The sequence below is a fragment of the Hippopotamus amphibius genome, chromosome 6, assembly GCF_030028045.1.
Source record: "Hippopotamus amphibius kiboko isolate mHipAmp2 chromosome 6, mHipAmp2.hap2, whole genome shotgun sequence".
Classification (NCBI taxonomy): domain Eukaryota; kingdom Metazoa; phylum Chordata; class Mammalia; order Artiodactyla; family Hippopotamidae; genus Hippopotamus; species Hippopotamus amphibius.
In genome coordinates this window covers 118,789,751-118,814,103 of record NC_080191.1, presented here as the reverse complement: position 1 = coordinate 118,814,103, position 24,353 = coordinate 118,789,751, and the positions used below count along the sequence as shown (strand labels likewise).

At 36.3% G+C, this 24,353-nt stretch overlaps 1 protein-coding gene across 11 annotated transcripts in view; it reads left to right on the top strand.

Moving 5' to 3' along the window:
• CEP70 (centrosomal protein 70) overlaps positions 1-24,353 on the top strand; it is a 91,117-nt gene that overhangs the window by 23,024 nt on the left and 43,740 nt on the right. For all 11 annotated transcript variants that reach the window (XM_057739563.1, XM_057739565.1, XM_057739571.1 and 8 more), the window contains 2 exons: positions 17,382-17,551; positions 22,156-22,212. In XM_057739563.1, the coding sequence (XP_057595546.1) occupies positions 17,382-17,551; positions 22,156-22,212 (227 nt within the window). The remainder of the gene's footprint in view (positions 1-17,381; positions 17,552-22,155; positions 22,213-24,353) is intronic.

The following is a 24,353-nucleotide window of genomic DNA, read 5'->3' as shown; positions in this document are numbered from 1 at the left end:
TTGCCTATAATGGAAATGATTTATGAGCACGCTGGTTTGGTGAGACATTATACAAACTTTGGTATACTACAGAATGCTTTGTTGTACTTGTGAAATTCTCTTGTCTAGCCTGAATTTACATTCCATGGTGGTAACATGGTAAATGTAGTGTTATTAAAGTAAGTGGACACACACACATACACACAAATATATATATACAGGGAGCCATGAGATTGAGTGTTTCTTAGGGCCAAATGAAAAAATAGATCTAATGTGTATTAAAGTCAGCAAGATACTCCTAATACATGACTTATAAGTAACTGATATCTAGGTAGTGAGGAAAGAGATATAGGAGAGATGGCATGGGCTATTAAAATTGTTACTGGGCCCTCTCCAGATTCTTGGACAGTGTTACCATAGAAAAATCACTCCCACGAGATTCTTAGACAAGCAAAGCTTTTTATTGAAAGAATAGCTTGTGCACAAGGGAGAAGGTGGAAAAGAGTGTCAACTTCTTGAGGACTTTCAGGGAAAGAGTTTTAAAGGCAGTGTGAAGGAGAGGGCCGCGGAGTACCTGATCAGCTTGTCCCCAGTTCTCTCATTGGTTGGCATCAAGGTGAAGTTTCAAGTATCATCAACCTTCTGGTTTCAACTGGTTTGGTGTCTACATGCTTGCAGTCAGTAGTTTTCATCTGGTGGGGGTCTGCTTCCTGCAAAAACAACTTAGGAATGTGTATCAGATCTTTATATCTTTAAGGGACCTGGGAGTTCAATAATTCTTCTTTGTGGCGGATTTATAGTCCCACTTTTGTGTTTTGAAAATTATGTACATACATTAGTGGAACAGAGATAATCTTTTATTCCTGTGGGTCTCTGAGTATTATCTCAGAGGCTCAAGCCTTTAGGCATGCTGTTTTACCGGGCCTGTCAAGCCTGCTTGCTCAAGGCCATTCCCTTGGTCCTTTTCTAAAATGGTTATATTCTTATCTTCCTCTTTCAAAATTATCATCTTTCACTCAGCGTAGTTATTTCAAGATTCATCCATGTTGCTGGATGTATCAACAGTTTATTCTGTTGTGTGAGTATACTACAGTTTGTTGATTCACCTGTTGATGGACATTTGTCTTGTTTCCACTTTCTGGCTAGTACAAAACAAAGCTTTTATAACATTTGTCTTAGTCTTTCGGTGGACATACGCTTTCATTTCTCTTTGGTAAATACCTAAGAGTAGAATTGCTGAGTTGTATGGTAAGTATATATTTAACTTTTTAAGATGCTGCCTGTGACTGGTCTTCATTGTCTCAGTGTCTTTCAAGGAACCTGAGTTCTTAATTTCTTTTTTTTTTTTGTATGTTTTTATTTTTATGGCTGCACTGGGTCTTAGTTGTAGCACATGGGGTCTTTGTTGAGGCATGTGGAATCTTTCATTGCGGTGTGTGGACTCTTCATTGTGGCACGCAGGCTTCGTTGCCCTGTGGTATGTGGGATCTTAGTTCCCTGACCAGGGATCAAATCCATGTCCCCTGCATTGAAAGACAGATTCTTTACCACTGGACCACCAGGGAAGTCCCATGAGGTCTTTTTTTTTTTTTTTTTTTTTAGAACTTTTATTGAGATACAGTTAACATACAATAAACTGCATATATTTAGAGTGTACAATTTGGTATCCCAATCTCCCAATTCATTCCCCCCCAACCCTCCCTGCTTTCCCCACTTGGTGTCCATATGTTTGTTCTCTACATCTGTGTCTCTATTTCTGCCTTGAAAACCAGTTGATTTGTATCATTTCTTTATAGTCCACATATATTTGTTAATATACAATATTTGTTTTTCTCTTTCTGACTCACTTCACTCTGTATGACAGTCTCTAGGTCCATCCATGTCTCTACAAATGTCCCAGTTTCATTGCTTTTTACAGCTGTGTAATATTCCATTGTATATACGTACCACATCTTTATCCATTCATCTGTTGATGGACACTTAGGTTGCTTCCGTGTCCTGGCTATTGTAAATAGTGCTGCAGTGAAGATTGGCGTGCATGTGTCTTTTTGCATTATGGTGTTCTCTGGGTATATGTCCAGCAGTGGGATTGCTGGGTCATATGGTAGTTCTATTTTTAGTTTTGCAAGGAACCTCCATACTGTTCTCCATAGTGGCTGTATCAATTTACATGCCCACCAGCAGTGCAAGAGCATTCCCTTTTCTCCACACCCTCTCCAGCATTTACTGTTTGTTGATTTTCTGATGATGCCCATTCTAACCGGTGTGAGGTGATACCTCATTGTAGTTTTGATTTGCATTTCTCTAATAATCAGTGATGTTGAGCAGCTTTTTATGTGCCTCTTGGCCATCCATATGTCTTCTTTGGAGAAATGCCTCTTTAGGTCTTCTGCCCATTTCTTGATTGGGTTTTTTGTTTTTTTGGTATTGAGCTGGATGGACTGTTTATATATTTTGGAGATTAATCCTTTGTCTGTTGATTCATTTGCAAATATTTTCTCCCATTCTGAGGGTTGTCTTTTTCTTCTTGCTTATAGTTTCCTTTGCTTTGCAGAAGCTTTGAAGTTTCATTAGGTCCCACTTATTTATTTTTGTTTTTATTTCCATCATTCCAGGGAGTGGATCAAAAAAGATCTTGCTGTTATTTATGTCGAAGAGTGTTCTTCCCATGTTTTCCTCTAGGAGTTTTATAGTGTCTGGGCTTACATTTAGGTCTTTAATCCATTTTGAGTTTATTTTTGTGTATGGTGTTAGGGAGTGTTCTAGTTTCACTCTTTTACATGTAGCTTTCCAGTTTTCCCAGCACCACTTATTGAAGGGGCTGTTTTCTCCATGGTATATCCTTGCCTCCTTTGTCACAGACTAGTTGACCATAGTTTATCTCTGGGCTTTCTATCCTGTTCCATTGATCTATATTTCTGTTTTTGTGCCAGTACCATACTGTCTTGATCACTGTAGCCTTATAGTATAGCCTGAAGTCAGGAAGCCTGATTCCACCAACTCCGTCTTTCCTTCTCAAGATTGCTTTGGCTATTCGGGGTCTTTTGCGTTTCCATACAAATCGTAAAATTTCTTGAAATGCCATTGGTAATTTGATGGGGATTGCATTGAATCTGTAAATTGCTTTTGGTAGTATCATTTTCACAATGTTAATTCTTCCAATCCAAGAACATGGTATGTCCCTCCATCTGTTTGTGTCTTCTTTGATTTGTTTCATGAGTGTCTTATAGTTTTCTGAGTACAGGTCTTTTACCTCCTTGGTTAGGTTTATTTCTAGGTATTTTATTCTTTTTGTTGCAGTGGTGAATGGGATCGTTTCCTTCATTTCTCTTTCTGATCTTTCATTGTTGGTGTATAGAAATGCAAGAGTTTTCTGTGTGTTAATTTTGTATCCTGCAACTTTACCAAATTTGTTGATTAGCTCAAGTAGTTTTCTGGTGGCATCTTTAGGATTTTCTATATATAGTATCATGTCATCTGCAAACAGTGACAGTTTTACTTCTTCTTTTCCAATTTGGATTCCTTTTATTTCTTTTTCTTCTCTGATTGCTGTGGCAAGAACTTCCAAAACTATGTTGAATAGTAGTGGCGAGAGTGGAACTCCTTGTCTTGTTCCTGATCTTAGAGGGAATGCTTGCAGTTTTTCAACATTGAGAATGATGTTTGCTGTGGGTTTGTCATATATGGCCTTTATTATGTTGAGGTAGGTTCCCTCTATGCCCACCTTCTGGAGAGTTTTTATCATAAATGGGTGTTGAATTTTGTCAAAAGCTTTTCCCGCATCTATAGAGATGATCATATGGTTTTTATCTTTCAGTTTGTTAATATGGTGTATCACATTGATTTGCGTATATTGAAGAATCCTTGCATTCTAGGGATAAACCCCACTTGATCATGGTGGATGATCCTTTTAATGTGTTGTTGGATTCTGTTGGCTAGAATTTTGTTGAGGATTTTTGCATCTAAATTCATCAGTGATATTGGTCTATAATTTTCTTTTTTTGTAGTATCTTTGTCTGGTTTTGGTATGAGGGTGATGGTGGCCTCATAAAATGAGTTTGAGGGTGTTTCTTCCTCTGCAATGTTTTGGAAGAGTTTGAGATGGATGGGTGTTAGCTCTTCCCTAAATGTTTGATAAAATTTACGTGTGAATCCATCTGGTCCTGGACTTTTGTTTGTTGGGAGATTTTTATTTTTTATTTTTTATTTTTATTTTTTTTGGCACACGGGCTTAGTTGCTCCGTGGCATGTGGGATCTTCCTGGAGCTGGGATTGAACCCGTGACCTCTGCATTGTCAGGCGCACTTAACCACTGCGCCACCTAGGAAGCCCTGTTGGGAGATTTTTAATCACAGTTTCAATTTCATTACTCGTGATTGGTCTGTTCATATTTTCTATGTCTTCCTGATTCAGTCTTGGACATATTCTTACAAAGGTATAACCTTCCATTTCATCCAGGTTGTCCATTTTATTGGCATATAGTTGCTTGTAGTAGTCTCTTATGATTTTTATTTCTGCGTTGTCCGTTGTAACTTCTCCTGTTTCATTTCTAATTTTATTGGTTTGAGTCCTCTCCCTCTTCTTCTTGATGAGTCTTGCTAGAGGTTTATCGATTTTATTTATCTTCTCAAAGAACCAGCTCTTAGTTTTATTGATTTTTGCTATTGTTTTCTTTGTTCCTCTTTCATTTATTTCTGCTCTGATCTTTATGATTTCTCTTGGTCTACTAACTTTGGGTTTTGTTTGCTCTTGTTTCTCTACTTTCTTTAGGTGTAAGTTTAGGTTGTTTACTTGGGATGTTTCTAGTTTCTTGACGTAGGATTGTATTGCTATAAACTTCCCTCTTAGAACTGCCTTTGCTGCATCCCATAGGTTTTGTATCATTGTGTTTTCATTGTGATTTGTCTCTAGATATTTTTTGATTTCCTCTTTGATTTCTTCAGTGATCTGTTGGTTATTTAGTAGCATATTGTTGAGCCTCCATGTGTTTGTGTTTTTTAGAGTTTTTTTCCTGTAATTGATTTCTACTCTCATAGCATTGTGGTCAGAAAAGATGTTTGATGTGATTTTAGTTTTCTTGAATTTACCAAGGCTTGATTTATGACCCAAAATATGATCTGTCCTGGAGAATGTTCCATGTGCACTTGAGGAGAATGTGTAATCTGCTGTTTTTGGATGTAATGTCCTATAGATATCTATTAAATCAAACTGATTTATTGTGTCATTTAAAGCTTGTGTTTGCTTATTAATTTTCTGTGTGGATGATCTGTCCATTGGTGTAAGTGAGGTGTTAAAGTCCCCCACTATGATTGTGTTCCTGTTGATTTCCTCTTTCATAGTTGTTAGCATTTGCCTTATGTATTGAGGTGCTCCTATACTGGGTGCATATATATTTATAATGGTTATCTCTTCTTCATGGATTGATCCCTCAATCTTTATGTAGTCTCCTTTCTTGTCTCTTATAACATTTTTTATTTTAAAGTGTATTTTATCTGATATGAGTATCGCTACTCCAGCTTTCTTCTGATTTCCATTTGCATGGAATATCTTTTTCCATCCCCCCACTTTCCATCTGTATGTGTCCCTAGGTCTGAAGTGGGTCGCTTGTAGACAGCATATATATGGGTCTTATTTTTGTATCCATTCAGCCAGTCTGTGTCTTCTGGTTGGTCCATTTAGTCCATTACATTCAAGGTAATTATCGATATGTATGTTTCTAGTACCATTTTCTTAATTGTTTTGTTTTTGTTTTTGTAGGTCCTTTTCTTCTCTTATGTTTCCCACTTAGAGAAGTTCCTTTAGCATTTGTTGTAGGGCTGGTTTGGTGGTGCTGAATTCTCTTAACTTTTGCTTGTCTGTAAAGCTTTTGATTTCTCCATCAAATCTGAATGAGATCCTTGCTGGGTAGAGTATTCTTGGTTGTAGTTCTTTCCTTTCATCACTTGAAATATATCATGCCACTCCCTTCTGGCTTGCAGAGTTTCTGCTGAGAAATCAGCTGTTAACCTGATGGGAGTTCCCTTGTATGTTATTTGTCATTTTTCCCTTGTTGCTTTTAATAACTTTTCTCTGTCTTTAATTTTTGTCAGTTTGACTACTCTATGTCTTGGCGTGTTTCTCCTTGGGTTTCTCCTGCCTGGGACTCTCTGTGCTTCCTGGACTTGGGTAGCTATTTCCTTTCCCACATTAGGGAAGTTTTCAACCATCATCTCTTGCAGCATTTTCTCGGGTCCTTTCTCTCTCTCTTCTCCTTCTGGGACCTCTATAATGCGAATGTTGGTGCGTTTTAACATTGTCCCCGAGGTCTCTTAGGCTGTCTTCAGTTCTTTTCATTCTTTTTTCTTTATTCTTTTCCACATGAGTGATTATCACCATTCTGTCTTCCAGGTCACTTATTTGCGCTTCTGCCTCAGTTACCCTGCTGTTGGTTCCTTCTAGTGTATTTTTCATTTCAGTTATTGTGTTGCACATATCTGTTTGTTTGTTCTTTAATGCTTTTAGGTCTTTGGTAAATTTTTCTTGCAACTTTTCGATCTTTGCATCCAGTCTTTTTTCAGAGTCCTGCATCACCTTCAGCATCATTATTCTGAATTCTTTTTCTGGAAGGGTGCCTGTCTCCTCTTCATTTAGTTGTTTTTCTGGGGTTTTATCCTGTCCCTTCATCTGGTACAAAGTCCTTTGCCTTTTCATTTTCTCTGTCTTTCTGTGGCTGTGGTTTTCAGTTCCATAAGATGAAATACTGCTGATACTGCTGTCTGCCCTCTTGTGGAGGAAGCTATCCAGGAGGCTCGTGGGTGCTTCCTGATGGGAGTGACTGATGGTGGGTAGGGCTGGGTTGGCGGAGCTCAGTAAAACTTTAATCTGCTTGTCTGCCCATGGGTGGGGCTGTGTTCCTGCCCTGTTGGTTGTTTGGCCTGGGGCTACTTAGCACTGGAGCTTACAAGCTGTTTGGTGGGGCTAATGGCGGTCTCTGGGAGGGCTCCTGCCAATGAGCACTTCCCAGAACCTCTGCCACCAGTGCCCCTGTCTCCTCAGTGTGCCACAGCTGCCCCCCACCTCTACAGGTAACCATCCAGCATCAGCAGGGAGGTCTGGTTCAGTCTCCTATGGGGTCACTGCTCCTTCCCCCTGGGTCCTGGTGAGCACACTTTTTTGTGTGCCCTGCAAGAGTGGAGTCTCTGTTTCCCCCAGTCCTGTGGAGGTTCTGCAATCAAATCCCGCTGGCTTTCGAAGTCTGATTCTCTGGGGATTCCTCCTCCCGTTGCTGGACTCCCAGGTTGGGCAACCTGACATCGGGCTCAGAACCCTCACTTTAGTGGGTGGACTTCTGTGGTATAACTGTTCTCCAGTTTGTGAGTCACCCACCCAGCATTTATGGAATTTGATTTTAACATGATTGCACCCCTCCTGCTGTCTCATCGTGGCTTCTCCTTTGTCTCTGGATGTGCGGTGTTTTTTTTTGGTGAGTTCCAGTGTCTTTCTGTCGATGATTGTTCAGCAGTTAGTTGTAATCCTGGTGCTCTTGCAAGAGGGAGTGAGCACACGTCCTCCTACTCCGCCATCTTGATTCCTCTCCTCCATGAGGTCTTAATTTTGATGAAGTTCACCCTAGCAGTTTTTTTTAATAGATTTTGCTTTTGATTTTATATATAAATATAACTTTGTGTACCCCAAGGTTATGATATCCAGTTCCACCACTACTTGTTAAAAAGGCTATTGTTTCTGTACCAGATTACCTTTGTATCTTTGCTGGAAATCAAATTATGTATGTGTGGGTTTATTTCTGGAGTGTTGTGTTCCATTGATATACGTATCTGTCTTTACTCCAGAACCACACTGTTTTGATTACTGTTAATCTTGAAATCAGGCATTCTAAATCTTTTACTTTTGTTCTCTTTCAATATGATGTTACGTATTTAATTTTTTTAAAAGCTTTTAATGTATTTTTAAAAAAAATTTTATTGAAATATAGTGCATTTACAATGTTGTGTTAGTTTCAGGTGTATAGCAAAGTGAATCAGTTATACATAAACATATTTCCACTCTTTTTTTAGATTCTTTTCCCTTATAGGTCATTACAGAGTATTGATTAGCATTCCCTGTGCTATACAATAGGTCCTTATCAGTTATCTATTTTATATATAGTAGTGTGTATGTGTCTATCCCAACCTCCTAATTTATGGCTCCCCTCCCACCCCCCCACCCTGTAACCATAAGTTTTTCTACAAACTGTAACTGTTTCTGTTTTATAAATAAGTTCATTTGTACCTTCTTTTTGTTAGTTTGTTTAAATTTCAGATGTAAGTGATATCATATATTTGTCTTTCTCTGACTTACTTCACTCAATATGGCAATCTCTGTGTCCATCCATGTTGCTGCAAATGGCATTATTTCATTTTTTTATGACTAAGTAGTATTCCATTGTATATCTGTACCTCATCTTCTTTATCCACTCCTATCAATGGACATTTAAGTTGCTTCCATGTCTTGGCTATTGTAAACGGTGCTGCAATGAATATTGAGGTGCATTTATCTTTTTGAATTATGCTTTTCTCTGGATATATGCCCAGAAGTGTGATTGCTGGATCATATGGTAGTTCTATATTTAGTTTTTTAAGGAAGCTTCATGGTGTTGTCCATAATGATTGTACCAAAGTACATTACCACTAACAGTGTAGGAGGGTTTCTCCATACCTTCTCCAGCATTCATTGTTTGCAGATTTTTTTAATGATGGCCATTGTGACTGGTGTGTCTTTATAGTTTTGACTTTCATTTCCTTAATAATTAGTGATGTTGAGCATCTTTTCATGTGCTTTTTGGCCATCTGTATATCTTCTTTGGGGAAATGTCTGTTTAGATCTTCTGCACATTTTTTGATTGGGTTTTTTGATACTGAGCTTTCATGAGGCTGTTTGTATATTTTGGAGATCAATCCCTTGTTGCTTGCTTTGTTTGCAAGTATTTTCCACTATTTTGTGGGTTGTTGTTTAATTTTTTTGTTTTGTTTTGTTTTTGGGGTTTTTTGGCCATGCTGCTTGGCTTGTGGGATCTTGGTTCCCCAGTCAGGGATTGAACCCGCACCCTTGGCTGTCTTTTGATTTTGTTTATGACTTCCTTTGCTGTGCAAAAGCTCTCAAGTTTAATTAGGTCCCATTTGTTTATTTTTGTTTTTATGTTTATTACTCCAGGAGTTGGATCAAAAAAGATATTGCTGTGATTTATGTCAGAGAGTGTTCTGCCTATGTTTTCCTCTAAGAGTTTTATAGTATCCAGTCCTACATTTAGGCCTTTAATCCATTTTGAGTTTATTTTGTGTATGGTGTTAGGGAGTGTTCTAATTTCATTCATTTATGTGTAGCTGTCCAGTTTTTCCCAGCACCATTTATTGAAGAGACTGTCTTTTCTCCATCATATATTCTTGCCTCCCTTGTCATAGATTAGTTGACCATAGGTGCTTGGGTTTATCTCTGGACTTTCTCTCCTGTCCCATTGATCTATATTTCTGTTTTTCTGCTAGTACCGAGCTGTTTTGATTATTGTAGCTTTGCAGTATAGTCTAAAATCAGCGTGCCTGATTCCTTCAGCTCTGTTTTTCTTTCTCAAGATTGCCTTGGCTATTCAGAGTCTTCTGTGTTTCCATACAAGTTGTAAAATTTTTTGTTCTAGTTCTGTGAAAAATGCCGTTGGTAATTTGATGGGTATTGCATTGAATCTGTAGGTTGCTTTGGATAGTACAGTCATTTTGACTATATTGATTCTTTCAATCCAAGAACATGGTACATCTCTCTATCTGTTTGTGTCATCTTTAATTTCTTTAATCAGTATCTTATAGTTTCCTGAGTACAGGTCTTTTGCCTCCTTAGGTAGGTTTATCCTTTTTGATGCTATGGTAAATGGGATTGTTTCCTTAATTTCTCTTTCTGATCTTTTGTTGTTAGTATATAGGAATGCAAGAGATTTCTGTGTATTAATTTTCTATCCTGTAGCTTTACCAGATTCATTGATGAGCTCCAGTAGTTTTCTGGTAGTGTCTTTTTTTTTTTTTTTAAAGCTCTTTATTGGAATATAATTACTTTACACTGTTGTACCAGCTTTTGAGGTACACCAAAGTGAATCAGCTGTATTTATACATATATCTTCATATCTCCTGCCTCCCCTGACTCCCTCCCACCCTCCCTGTCCTGGCCCTCTAAGGCATCACCCATCATTGAGTTGATCTCCCTTTGTTATACAGCAACTTCCCACTAGCTATCTGTTTTACAGTTGATACTGTATATATGTCTGTGCTACTCTCTCACTTCATCCCAGCTTCCCCTTCACCCTACCCCCCCAACCCCGTATCCTCGAATCCATTATCTGCGTCCTTATTTTTGCCCTGTCACTGGGTTCATCAGTATCTGGTAGTGTCTTTAGGATTTTCTATGTATAGTATCATGTCATCTGCAAACAGTGATAGTTTTACTTCTTTTGCAGTTGGGATTCCTTTTATTTCTTCTCTGATTGCCATGGCTAGAACTTATAAAACTATGTGAGTAAAAGTGGTGAGAGTGGACATCCTTGTCTTGTTCCTGATCTTAGAGGAAATACTTTCAGTTTTTTACCACTGAGAATGATATTAGCTGTGGGTTTGTCATATATGGCCTTTATTATGTTGAGGTAGGTTCCCTTTATGCCCACTTCCTTGAGAGTTTTTTTTTTAATCAAATGGGTGTTGAATTTTGTTAAAAGCTTTTTCTGAATCTGTTGAGATGATCATATGCATTTTATTTTTCAGTTTGTCAATATGGTGTATCACATTGATTTGCGTATATTGAAGAATCCTTGCATCCCTGGGATAAATCCCACTTGATCATGGTGTATGATCCTTTTAATGTGCTGTTGGATTAGGTTTGCTAGTATTTTGCTGGGGATTTTTGTATCTATGTTCTTTTTTTTTGTGGTATCCTTGTCTGGTTTTGGTATCAGGATAATGGCAGCCTCATAGAATGAGCTTCTGTCCTCTCTAATTTTTTGGAAGTTTCAGAAGGATAGGTATTAATTCTTTTCTAAATGTTTGATAGAATTTTCCTGTAAAGCCATCTGGTCTTAATATTTGTTTGTTTGAAGTTTTAAAATTATAGTTTCAATTTCATTACTTGTGATTGGTCTGTTCATATTTTCTGTTTCTTCCTAGTTCATTCTTGGAAGATTGTACCTTTCTAGAATTTGTCCATTTCTTCTGTGTTGTCTATTTTATTGGTGCATAGTTAGTTGCTTGTCATAGTCTCTTATGATCCTTTGTATTTCTGTGGTATTAGTTGTAACTTCTCCTTTTTCATTTATAATTTTATTGATTTGAGCCCTTTTGCTCTTTTTCCTGATGAGTCTGGCTAAAGATTTATCAATTTTGTTTATCCTTTCAAAGAATCAGGTTTTTTTTCATTCATCTTTTCAATTGTTTTCTTCATCTCTATTTCATTTATTTTTGCTCTGATCTTTTTGTTCTTTCCTTCTAATTTTGGGTTTTGTTTATTCTTCTTTCTCTAGTTGCTTTAGATGTAAATTTAGGTTGTTTATCTGAGATTTTTCTTGTTTCCTGAGGTAAGAGTGTATTGCTATAAACTTCCCTCTTAGGACTGCTTTTGCTGTGTCCCATAGGTTTTGGATCATCATGTTTTTGTTGTCATTTGTCTCTAGGTATTTTTCGATTTCCTCTTTGATTTCTTCTGTGATCCATTGGTTGTTTAATAACATATTGTTTAGCATCCATGTGTTTGTGTTTTTTATAGTTCTTTTTTTCCCATATAACTGGTTTCTTATCGTATAGCGTTGTGGTTAGAAAAGATGCTTGATATGATTTCAATTTTCTTAAATTTACTGAGGCTTGATAAGATGTGATCTGTTCTGGGGAATGTTCCATGTGCACTTGAGAAGAAAGTGTATTCTGCTGCTTTCAAATGGAATGCACTGTAAATATCAATTAAGTCCATCTGGTCTAATGTATCATTTAAAGCTTGTGTTTCCTTATTGATTTTCTGTCTGGATGATCTGTCCATTGGTGTAAGTGGGGTGTTAAAGTCCCCCATTATTATTGTGTTACTGTTGATTTTCCCTCTTATGGCTGTTAGCATTAAATGGCTTATATATTGAGGTGCTGCTGTGTTGGGTGCATATGTATTTACAATTGTTAAATCTTCTTCTTGGATTGACCCCTTGATCATTATGTAGTGTCCTTCCTTTTCTGTGTTGGTATTTTAGATCCTTTGTGTTTCCATGTGAATTTTCTGATTCACTTGTTGATTTCTACAGAGAAAGTCTGCTGGGATTTTATTGTATATGTAGATCCATTTGGGAAGAATTGGCATCTTAACAAAGCTGAATATTCTGATCCATGAATGTGATATAGCTCTCTGTTTGTTTAGGTGTTTCTTAACTTTTCTCAGCAGTGTTTAATAATTTGGGGTGTGCTCATCTTCCACATATTTTATCAGATTTATCTCTAAATATTTAATATTTTTTGATGGCATTATAAATGTATTTTCTGTTTCAGTTCCTCATTGTTTATTGCTAGTATATATAGAAAAATTTGTTTTTTCCCTCTTTTTATTGTGGTAAACTATACGTAACATAAAATTTACCATTTTTAAGTGTATGGTTCAGTGGCATTAAATACTTTCACACTGTTGTACAACCATTTTCACCATCCTTCTGCAGAACTTTTTTCATCTTCCCAACTAAAACTCTATACTCATTAGATAGTAACTCCCCATACCTCACTCCCTGTGAAGCTCCTGGCAACCACCATTCTACTTTTTATCTCTATTAATTTGACTACTCTGGCTACCTCATATAAGTGGAATAATACAACATTTGTCCTTTTTGTGACTGGCTTATTTCATTTAGCATAATGGGTTCCATGTTGTAGCAGGTGTCAGAATTTTCTTCCTTTTTAAGGCTGGATGATAGTCTATTTTATGTACAGTTGACTCTTGAACAACAGATGAACTGTGCATGTCCACTTAAATGCAGATTTTTTTCAATAGTAAATACTGCAGAATCCATGACTGAAGCTGGTTGAATCCATGGGTGCAGAGGAACTGCAGATACTGAGGGCCAACTATAAGTTATACATGAGTTTTCTTTTTTTCTTTTTCTTTTTTCTTTCTTTTTCTTTTTTTGGCCACTCCCTGTGGCTTGTGCGATCTTAGTTGCCTGACCAGGGATCAGATTCACACCCTTGGCAGAGAAAGTGTGGAGTCCTAACCACTGGACTGCCAGGGAATTTCCGTGTATGTGAATTTTCAAGTGCGCTGAGTGTTGGTGCCCCAATCACCACATTATTCAAGGGTCACCTGTATATACCATATTTTGTCTGTTCATTCACCATAGATAGAGTAACACTGTTAATCAGTGGATACTTGGGTTGTTTCTACCTTTTGGCTATGGTGAATAATGCTACTGTGAACACGAATGTACAAATATCTGTTCAAGTCCTGGCTTTCAGTTCTTCTTGGTATGTACCCAGAAATGTAATTGCTGGGTCATATGGTAATTTTATGTTTAATTTTTTGAGGAACTGCCATACTCTTTTCCAGAGTGGCTGTACCATTTACATTCCCACCAGCAATGTGCAAGGATTCCAATTTCTCCACATCTTTACCCACACTCGTTGTTTCCTGTTTTTGTTTTTGTTTTGGTAGTAGCCATCCTAATGGGTATGAAGTGGTATCTCATTGTGGTTTCAATATGCATTTCCCTGATGGTTAGTGATATTGAGCATCTTTTCATGTGCTTATTGGCCATTTGTGTATCTCTTTTTAAAGACGTATCTATTCAAGTCCTTTGCCCATTTTATTTTATCTTATTTTTAATATTTATTTATTTATTGGCTGCGTTGGGTCTTTATTGCTTCGCTCGGGCTTTCTCTAGTTGTGGTGAGCAGGGGCCACTCCTCATTGTGGTGCATAGGCTTCTCATTGTGATGACCTCTCCTGCTGCAGAGCACGGGCTTCAGCAGTTGCGGCACATGGGCTCAGCAGTTGTGGCTTGCAGGCCCCAGAACACAGGCTCAGTAGTTGTGGCACACGGGCTTAGTTGCTCTGAGGCATGTGGGATCTTCCCCACCCAGGGACTGAACCCATGTCCCCTGTATTGGCAGGTGGATTCTCAGCCACTGCCCCACCAGGGAAGCCCCGCTTTGCCCATTTTAAAATCAGGTTAAGTTTTTGTTGAGTTGTAGGAGTTCTTTATTCTAGATATTAACTCATCAGAAATAGTATTTGCAAATATTTTCTATCATTCTGTGGGTTGCCATCTTACTCTATTGATAGTGTTCTTTGATGTACAAAAGTTTTAAATATATATATGTATGTATACTTTTGGCCACACTGCACAGCATGTGGGATCTTAGTTCCCTACCAGGGATCGAACCTGTGCCCCTTGCTTTGGAAGTGTGGAGTCTTAACCATTGGACCGCCCAGGAAGTCCAAAAAGTTTTAAATTTTGACAAAGTCAAATTTATGTATTTTTTTCTTGTTGCTTGTGCTTTTGGTGTTGTAATCAAGAAATAACTGGCAAATCCAATGTCATGAAGTTTTGCCCCATGTTTTCTTCTAAGAGTTCTATAGTTTTAGCTCTTACCTTTAGATCTTTGATCCATTTTAATTTTTGTATAAGGTGTAAGGTAAGGGTCCAACTTCATTTTTTACATGTAGATATCTAGTTTTCCCAGTGTTACTTGTTGAACATAGCCTGTTCTTTCCCCATTGAATGGGTGTTGAAAATAATTTGACCATGTATGTGCAAGATTATTTCTGGAGTCTGTGTTCTACTCCATTAGTCTATATGTCTTTTATGCCAGTGTCACACTGTTTTGATTAATTTGACTTTGTAGTAAGCTTTGAAATCAGGAAGTATGATAACTTTAACTTTGTTCTTTTTCAAGATTATTTTGGCTATGTGAGTTCCCTTGAGTTTCCATATGAACTTTAGGATGAATCACAGCAAAGCAATTCAGTTATACATTTATATGTGTTATATGAATATATATGTATTCTTTTTTACTATAGTTATTACAAGATATTGAATATAGTTCCCTGTGCTATACAGTAGGACCTTGTTGTTTATTTTATATATAGTAGTTTCTATCTGCTAGTCCCAAACTCCTAATTTATCCCTCACTCCCTTGCCCCTTTGGTAACCATCAGTTCATTTTTTATTAATAAGTCCATTTATATCATATTTTAGATTCCACATATGTGTGATATCATATGATATTTGTCTTTTCTGTTTGACTTCACTTAGTATGATAATCTCTAGGTCCATCCATGTTGCTGCAAATGGCATTATTTCATTCTTTTTTATGTCTGAGTAGTATTCCATTGTATATGTATACCACATCTATATCCGTTCATCTGTTGATAAACATATACGTTGCTTCCATTTCTATTTTTGCAAAAAAATGTCATTGGGATTTTGATAGGGATTGCATTGATCTGTAGACCACTTTGTGTATTATTGACATCTTAACGATATTAAGTCTTCCAGTCTGTGAGCACAGGATATCTCTCTAGTTACTTGTATCTTCAGTTCCTTTCAACAGCCTTGCATAATATTCAGTGTGTAATTCTTCTGGTTTCTTGCTTTATTCATATTTTATCCTTTTTGATGCTATTATAAATGGGATGTTTTCTTAATTTCCATTTTGGATTGTTCATTGTTAGTGTATTGAAATGGATTTGATGTTTGTGTGTTGACTTTGTATTCTGGTACTTTGCTAAATTCATTTATTAGTTCTAGTAGGTGTTTTGGTGGAATCTTTAGGATTTTCTGCATGTAAGATCATATCATCTGCAAATAGAGATAACTTCTTCCTTTCCAATTTGGATGCCTTTTATTTCTCTTTCTTACTTAATTGCTCTGGCTAGGACTTCCAGTACTGTGTGGAACAGAAGTGGTGAATGCAGTCATCTTTGCCTGGTTGCTGATCTTAGAGGAAAGGCTTTTAGGCTTTTAATGTTGAGTATGATATTTTCATAGGTGGCTTTTATTATGTTGAGGCCATTTCCTTCTATTCGTAGTTGAGTGTTTTTATCATGAAAGGGTATTGGATTTTGTCAAATTCTTTCTCTCCATCAATTGAGATGATCATGTTTGCTTTTATTCTGTTAATGTAGTATATTACATTGTTTTTTTCATATGTTGAACCATTCTTACATTCCAGGGATAAATCCCACTTGGTCATGGTGTATAATCCTTTTAATATGCTGCTGAATTTGGTTTGCTAGTATTTTGTTGAGTTTTTGCATCATTGTTTAAGGAATATTGGTTTGTGGTTCTCTTTTTCTTGTGTTGTCTGGTTTTGGTATTAGGGTAGCACTAACCTCATAGAATGTCTTAGGAGAGATACAGTTGATTCTTGTATCTTGCTTTTACACCCTGCAACCTTGGAAAATTCAATCATTCTAGTTTCTTGGCTAATTTATAGATAGAGATGGCCTTGGGACTCAAGTTACTTGGCTGTAGAGCTCCTGCCTGGCTTCCAGGGTGGGGCTGAGGCAAAGGATAAATTCTGGGTATAGTTGGTGGTTACTGGCAGATGGTATGGTACTGAGTCTCCTTTTCCCCCGAGGGTCTCTAAGTCTGTGCAAACTTGACATTATGGGCAGGTAAACATGTGCTTAGATATGGCATCCTCTTCTGAAAGTGGTGTGTCTTAGTATTGTGCAGGCCAGATGGGGATAGGGTTTGTCACTGAGCTTTATACAAAGTGTATTAATAATTACAGCAATGGTGCAGTTGATTATGAGCTTTCAAAAGACGCTGAGGGATGGAAGATATCAAATAAAGGAAAACCAGGCCAGTGATATTTCACTGAAGGCAAGAGAGTATTCAGGATTTACATGCGCTTGTATAAATCTTGGGGTACATATTATTTCTTAACAAATTCCTGGTTTCTCTGAGTTTGCAGTCTCCCACATTACGTGAATGCCTAAGTTGATTAAACCATCTGAAATCCTGAATTATCATTGATCACTTAAGAAACTTAATTTTAATTCTTGGTTTTTTTTAACATCCTTAATATTGGTCTCTTCCTGATTATTATTTTCATCTAAACCTATATATAAAAGTTTATCAGTTTCACGGAGATTGAGTTCTTTTACTTATTATGAAACCTTGAATGCATGCAATTATAAACTATATTTTCCCCATTTTACACTGATTTTACTTGTTATAGTTTTTGCATTTATGGCATATCAGTGTTCCTGGAGCTTGCACCCATTTAAAAACAGCCTCAGTACTGAAGTTCTTGAATGATGCAGCTTGATAGAAATTGTGAGGATAGCTTTGTGTACAGTATCGTTAGGACAGCATGACCTATATGTACATATCATAATTATATTTTTTGAAAAATTTCTTACAGGCAAAATGTGAGCATTATAAGAAAAAACGAATGGAGCAGCAAGAGGCTATTGCTTCTTTGCAGAAGGATATCTATAGATTAACGAAAGAGGACGAAGAGCGCATTGTCACTCAACACAGAGTGTTCTCCTATCTCTGCAAAAGAGTTCCTCATACCGTCTTGGATAGACAGTAATGTTTGCTACATTTATTGATATGTAACTAGGTTGATCTTTTCCTTAAAAAACAGGTTTCATCTTGGGTGTGGTTTTATCTCTTAAAATGGTGAAGTCTTCTTCTCCCTCTTCTCTCCTGGTTTTTTTTTATGTCATTAACTTGTTTAAGAAAATGGTCAGTTGTCCTAGAGAACTGACATTCTCCAGGACATTCTCTATGCTAGATTTGTCTGTTTACTTCTTTATTATGTCATTTAATTTATTCCTCTTTCTCCTATATTCCCTCTAAACTGGAAGTTAGAGCTAAATTCAGATGCAAGTATTTTTGGCAAAATACTTCATAGATGGTAATTTATGCTTCTAATTACAACATATCAGGAGGCATATAATGTCTAGTTGACCTACTCTCAGGGATGCTAAGATTGTTCAGGGGTTTAAATAATAACAATATGATCCTTCCACTATAAAATTTCCCATCATCCATTCATCTAATGGTTTCCCCCATCGATGATCTTGTTTTCAATTCTGCTATCCCTTTTTTTTCTTTTTTTCCTGGAATTCTTCCATTAAAAAAAAAGAAAGAAACTTTCCTTTTGAGTAGGGGCTATTTGATTGTCCTACATCATTTGTTACAGGGAAGAGCAATGCTCAGTTCTTTCATTTTAATTCTAATTTTTTAGAGTAAGCATTTGTTGTTCTAATGATCTCCAGTGATAAGAGATAAGATTTTTTGTTGGTGCCTATCTCTTTTTTCAAAGGTTGTTATTAACTCTTGGGGTATTAATGATCACATCATCTTGTCTTTGGCTGGTGGGAACTTTTTCATGTTGGTATTATATCCCTTGACCCAACTCCATTAATCTTTGTTAGATTTCTTAATTTTAGGCAGAGGATACATCCTATACATTTTTTTGCCCTGGGAGCTCTTTTGAGGAATGGAGTTAGGTATTTGTTAAAACTAACACTAAGCATTTAAAATTAACTCATTTAAAATGAATTAATTAGACATTTCTCAATAGAGTTCTGGTTCCTTTTAGTCAGGAGTGGTTTTTGGAGACCACAGTTTGAGTGTTTAAATTGCTTACCTTATGTTGTCATTGATTTTAGGACTTTTTAGTGGCAAGTACTAGGAACTATATATATTTCTGAGAAAAATTTCCAGCTGAAGTTAACATCACTGGGTTTTTGTTTAAACTCTGATTTTACATTTGTAACTGTTTTCTTTTACACTGAAAATCCTTATTCCTAAGAATAATATCATAATTATTTATTTGCTTTATCTATAATATATAAAAATAGTTTCAAAATAATACCAGAATTGCTACTAACAGTAAGCCAACTGAATGAAATTTAAATTTCCTTGCAGTTATCTTTGACATTAATAATAAATTCCACTACGGGTACAGTCAAAATATAGTATTCTAAAATATCTTGAAATATTTCTTTTCTTTGTGTTTGTGGCACCAAGTTAATATATAGTGAGGTTTACTTGTTTCAGTTTGTTTTCAGTTTTTAGGGCTGGCTTTTTAAATTTATTTACTTTTGAATACGTAAGACATTTATACAATTATAAAGTCAAAACTATAATTATTTATATTTGGAGAGGTTGTGTTTTCATTCTCGTCCCCTTAACCCTATTCCTTACTTATCCCTATAGGTAATTTAACATGTGTTATTTTTAACAAATACAAACAGTAAGAATTCATATTTCTCCTTTTTTGTGTAAAAGGTAGCACCTTTTTTTTTCACTTAATAGTATAAACTAGTTACATTTTAACTAGTCTTAAGTGTATACATGGTAGGATTGGGGATTTTTTACTAATTAGGTATGTCTGTTTTATACTATAAAAATAAATGAAGTTACATATAAGTTAAAAACAAGTTAAAACTATAGATTGTTTTGATAATTAGTTGAGAGAGAATGCGCACATCCACGTACACATATATATTATCCTTTTGAAGGACTAACTAGAATAAAAATATGAATAATAAATAATTTAACAAAATATAGTTGGAGGTAGGTGTGAATAAATAAATAGAGAAGCAAAGAAAGGAAAATAGGAGTAAGGAAGAACAAAAAGAAGGAGAGATAGAATTACAATGGGAGAATAAGGTAGTAAGAGAGATGAAGAGGAATGAAAACAAAAAGAAAATAACAGCCAATTTAAATGAGTGAGAGGGCAAGAAAAAGGAGGAGAAGCATTGAGAAAACTTACCAAGTACCAGATGAAGTCAAGCTAATTCGGGCGTGAATTTGTCTGATGGCCTAGAGATTCTCCACTTGGTTTGGTTTTTAATAAAACAGATTATCAGTTTGAGCACAGTTCTTAAAAATTGTGAATTAACCCTTATTAGAAATGCATCAGTTGTAGCCACTGTAGCTATTGTCAAAAGATACAGAGGCATTATGCAAAACAATATAGACATGCACAGGTGAGTAAAGCCACGTTTGCTGCATTTATGGACCTGATAGCTTGTTGGGTAGAATAAAAACACATTGGTATGTGCTATAATGGTAAGACAAACAGGATACTAACTGTGCGTAGCATAAGAAGAGATTAGTTTCCCCTGAGGAAGATGGGGATGACCAGAAAGACTTCATGAAGGAGGTAACTTGTAAACTAGATTATTAGGAACTATAGAATTTTAACAGACATTGGTATTCTAGTTAGAGAAATATGGTGGCTGGGAAACAAAATGTATTTGGCAGTGGCAAGTAGTCCAGGTAGTCCAAGAGATCTGGAGCGTAGGGTGCGTGAGATGATGATATCTTAGGAAACAATATGGAGGGAAAGGTGTGCTGGAACTTTGGAGGGGCTTCAACTCCAGGCTGAAGAGTTTAGGTTCTACTTTCTATGTGGCAGGATTAAAAAACCCCAGGATTTATGAGCAAAGAAATTAAACCCAGAGACAGACAAGTTAGTGATCAGTTGTAATAGTCTAGTTGGAAGATAACAGAGGTCTATAAAGAAAAAAGGAGAGATACTGCAGAGATGGACAGAAATTATCTAGACTGACTGACTGTAGATATTGAAAGAAGGAGAGGAGCCAAAGATAGGCTGAATTCAAGCTAGGTTTGGGGATGGGGAAGGAGGATAATGGATTCATTTACGAACACGTACTTAGACACTTTCTGTCAGCCATGTAGAGATATCAAGCCTACAGTTAGAAGGGCTAAACTCCAGAGGACTTTAAAATTTAGAGAGAGAAAGAAGAGGCAGAAGAGGAGTTATGTTTGGGTGTCAGGCTAACCAAGGAACAGTTTTTGAAGAAGGAGAGGGTGGTGAGAAGTGTAACATGCCGCCTAATTGGTTTGTGTTTGCCTTCCCACTGTCTTATTTACTTAGAATTCCTGGTTTGACACATAATAAATCCTCTTTAAAAGTTTATTGAAGGTAGAGGTAACAGTCATTCAGGATGAATAAAGTATGCCATGAAGGAAAAAGAAATGGAATGATAGCATGGAGAAAGGAAGGGGTAAGAGGGTTTGTGAAGTAAATAAAGGAAATTTAAGCATATTTGCAGGATAGTATGAAAGCTGGTATGTGTTGGGATGAGGAAAGTTGAAGAGAAAGAGTAATCCGGAAAGTTATGATATTAAAAGCACAGTTGGTTGAATTAGCTCTGAAAAAAGAGGTGGGTAAGTTTCCCAAGATAGGACTGAAATACTATAAATACTTGCTTTAAAAAGAATAATATGTGAAAGCATAGTGTTATTTTATTTTTCTTTCAGGATTTTTTGAATTACAAAAGCAATACATGCTTATAAAAATTCAAACAATATAAAAGTTTGTAAAGTAAAATGTTGTAGACCTGCTTACCCATCCTAATTCCCACGTCTCAGAGATTTTAACAGTTTGGTTTGTGTCCTTCCTAGTGTTTCACAGCAGTAGTGCTGTTGGCTTTTTGGGTGGGACCATTCTTCATTGTGTAGGGCATGATGACCATTCATCGTGTTCATTGATGAGCTTTTAAACATACTTGTCCCCTCCCCAACTATTCAGTGTGACAACTAACACTGTCCCCTAGTTGTATTATCCCTCAGTTAAGAACCCGTAGACTCCATTTTCAATACACATACAGATTCATATATAACTATTTTCTTAAAGTTGAGTAATATTATACATTTGGCTGTGCAACATTTTTTTCCTTATCAATTCTAATTAGGATGTACAAATCTACATTATCTCTTCCAAAGCCTTATAATTTTCTATAATTTGGGTGTGCCATTATTTAACTTTTCCCTTATTGAAGAATATTTAGCTTGTATCTGAGTTTTCACTCATAAATAATGGTGCATTGAAGAACTTTGTTCATCTTGAGTTACAGCCTTGGGCAAATATTTCTTTGGGAGTGACTGCTAGAGGTAGAACTGTTTAGACAAGGAGAATATGCGTTTAATATGTTGAGATTTAATGTCTGTGGTTATTTAAAAATATATACATTAAAATTAAAATATATGGCATAGTGTGATACTTGCTTCTGGCAAAAATCACTTACATTTTTTGTGAATTTGCAGATAACCTGTATGTTTATCGCTGTAATTTGAAATTGTGTAGAGAAAATAGTAAATGTTCCAGTACCACATTTTGAAAATAATTCAACTTATCTGTTTTCTAGGTTGCTTTGCCTAATTGATTACTATGAATCTAAAATTAGAAAATTTCATAAACAAAGGTATGATTAGTCCTATATTACAATTTTTAAAGTTATTATTAGTCATGAATTACAATAAAAGTTTTTTTGCCTTTTGAAACATTAAATATGCTTTGGAAATTTACCTAATATATATATAATCTGCCTAATATGTTTAACTACAAATTTCTTTTTTTGTAAAGATCTTCAAGACTGTACTTTACTGCTTATGTTAAAATATATTATTGCATTTATATTGAAGTATATATATTTAATAATCACCAAAGTATTTGTCACAGAAGAAATAGTATTTTTATTTTGTTGAAGTATTATAATTTGTTCTACTGATGTCATCTAGCCACTAGATAGTTACGGAGTATATCCAAAAAGTGTGTAGGACTGGATTAGCTACCTGCCAAAGTACAGCCTAATTAGTATGCAGATTTATATGAGATAAAGATAAAATGTCATAGTGAAAAATCAAGTATATAGAATAAAACAGTTTTTTTTAAGAAAAATAACAGATTAAGGAAATGAGGATAAAGTTTAAAGTAATGGTCTTTGACAAACCAAAAATAGCTGAAAGATATCTAAGGCCAAATTATCTAAAATGTCATTAAAACAGTGGCTGTTCTGTTTCATTGTTTATAAGTGGAACGGTTCTTTCAACAAATATTTATTTGAGCACCTACTTTCTGCCATGTTCTGTTTTTGCTACTGAACAGATAAAATACAAGAACTAGAATGAAGCAGGTAAGTTCTTTGCTTTCATCAAGCCTACATTGTCTAGTATCCTTGCCCCAAGAATAATGACTCCAGAAACTCAGTAGGACCGTGGCAGAGTGGTGCTGGTTGCCGATTCCTTCTAACACCTTGCGGGGGACTCTTAAAATTAAAAGAGAGTGGGATGGAGGGAGGAAGAGAAGAAAGATGTGAAAAAGGAATGAAGGGAAGACAAGAAAAGAACAACTAATGACGGAGCAACTCCTTGCTTCATTCTGTTCACAAAGTAGTAGTATATCAAATAACTTCAGGGACCTTCTGATGAGTATCGCTGCTCCAGCTTTCTTCTGATTTCCATTTGCATGGAATATCTTTTTCCATCCCCCCACTTTCAGTCCGTATGTGTCCCTAGGTCTGAAGTGGGTCGCTTGTAGACAGCATATATATGGGTCTTGTTCTTGTATCCGTTCAACCAGTCTGTGTCTTTTGGTTGGTCCATTTAGTCCATTACATTCAAGGTAATTATCAATATATATGTTCCTAGTACCATTTTCTTAATTGTTTTGTTTTTGTTTTGTCGGTCCTTTTCTTCTCCTGCTTAGAGAAGTTCCTTTAGCATTTGTTGTAAGGCTGGTTTGGTGGTGCTGAATTCTCTTAGCTATTGCTTGTCGGTAAAACTTTTGATTTCTCCATCAAATCTGAATGAGATCCTTGCTGGGTAGAGTATTCTTGGTTGTAGGTTCTTCCCTTTCATCACTTGAAATATATCATGCCACTCCCTTCTGGCTTGCAGACTTTCTGCTGAGAAATCAGCTGTTACCCTTATGGGAGTTCCCTTGTATGTTATTTGTCATTTTTCCCTTGTTGCTTTTAATAACTTTTCTCTGTCTTTAACTTTTGTCAATTTGACTACTCTATGTCTTGGCGTGTTTCTCCTTGGGTTTCTCCTGCCTGGGACTCTCTGTGCTTCCTGGACTTGGGTAGCTATTTCCTTTCCCACATTGGGGAAGTTTTCAACCATCATCTCTTGCAGCATTTTCTCGGGTCCTTTCTCTCTCTCTTCTCCTTCTGGGACCTCTATAATGCGAATGTTGGTGCGTTTTAACATTGTCCCCGAGGTCTCTTAGGCTGTCTTCAGTTCTTTTCATTCTTTTTTCTTTATTCTTTTCCACATGAGTGATTATCACCATTCTGTCTTCCAGGTCACTTATTTGCACTTCTGCCTCAGTTACTCTGCTGTTGGTTCCTTCTAGTGTATTTTTCATTTCATTTATTGTGTTGCATATCTCTGTTTGTTTGCTTTTCAGTTCTTCTAGGTCTTTGGTAAACTTTTTGATCTTTGCATCCAGTCTTTTTTCAAAGTCCTGGATCATCTTCAGCATCATTATTCTGAATTCTTTTTCTGGAAGGGTGCCTATCTCCTCTTCATTTAGTTTTTTTTGGGGGTTTTATCCTGTCCC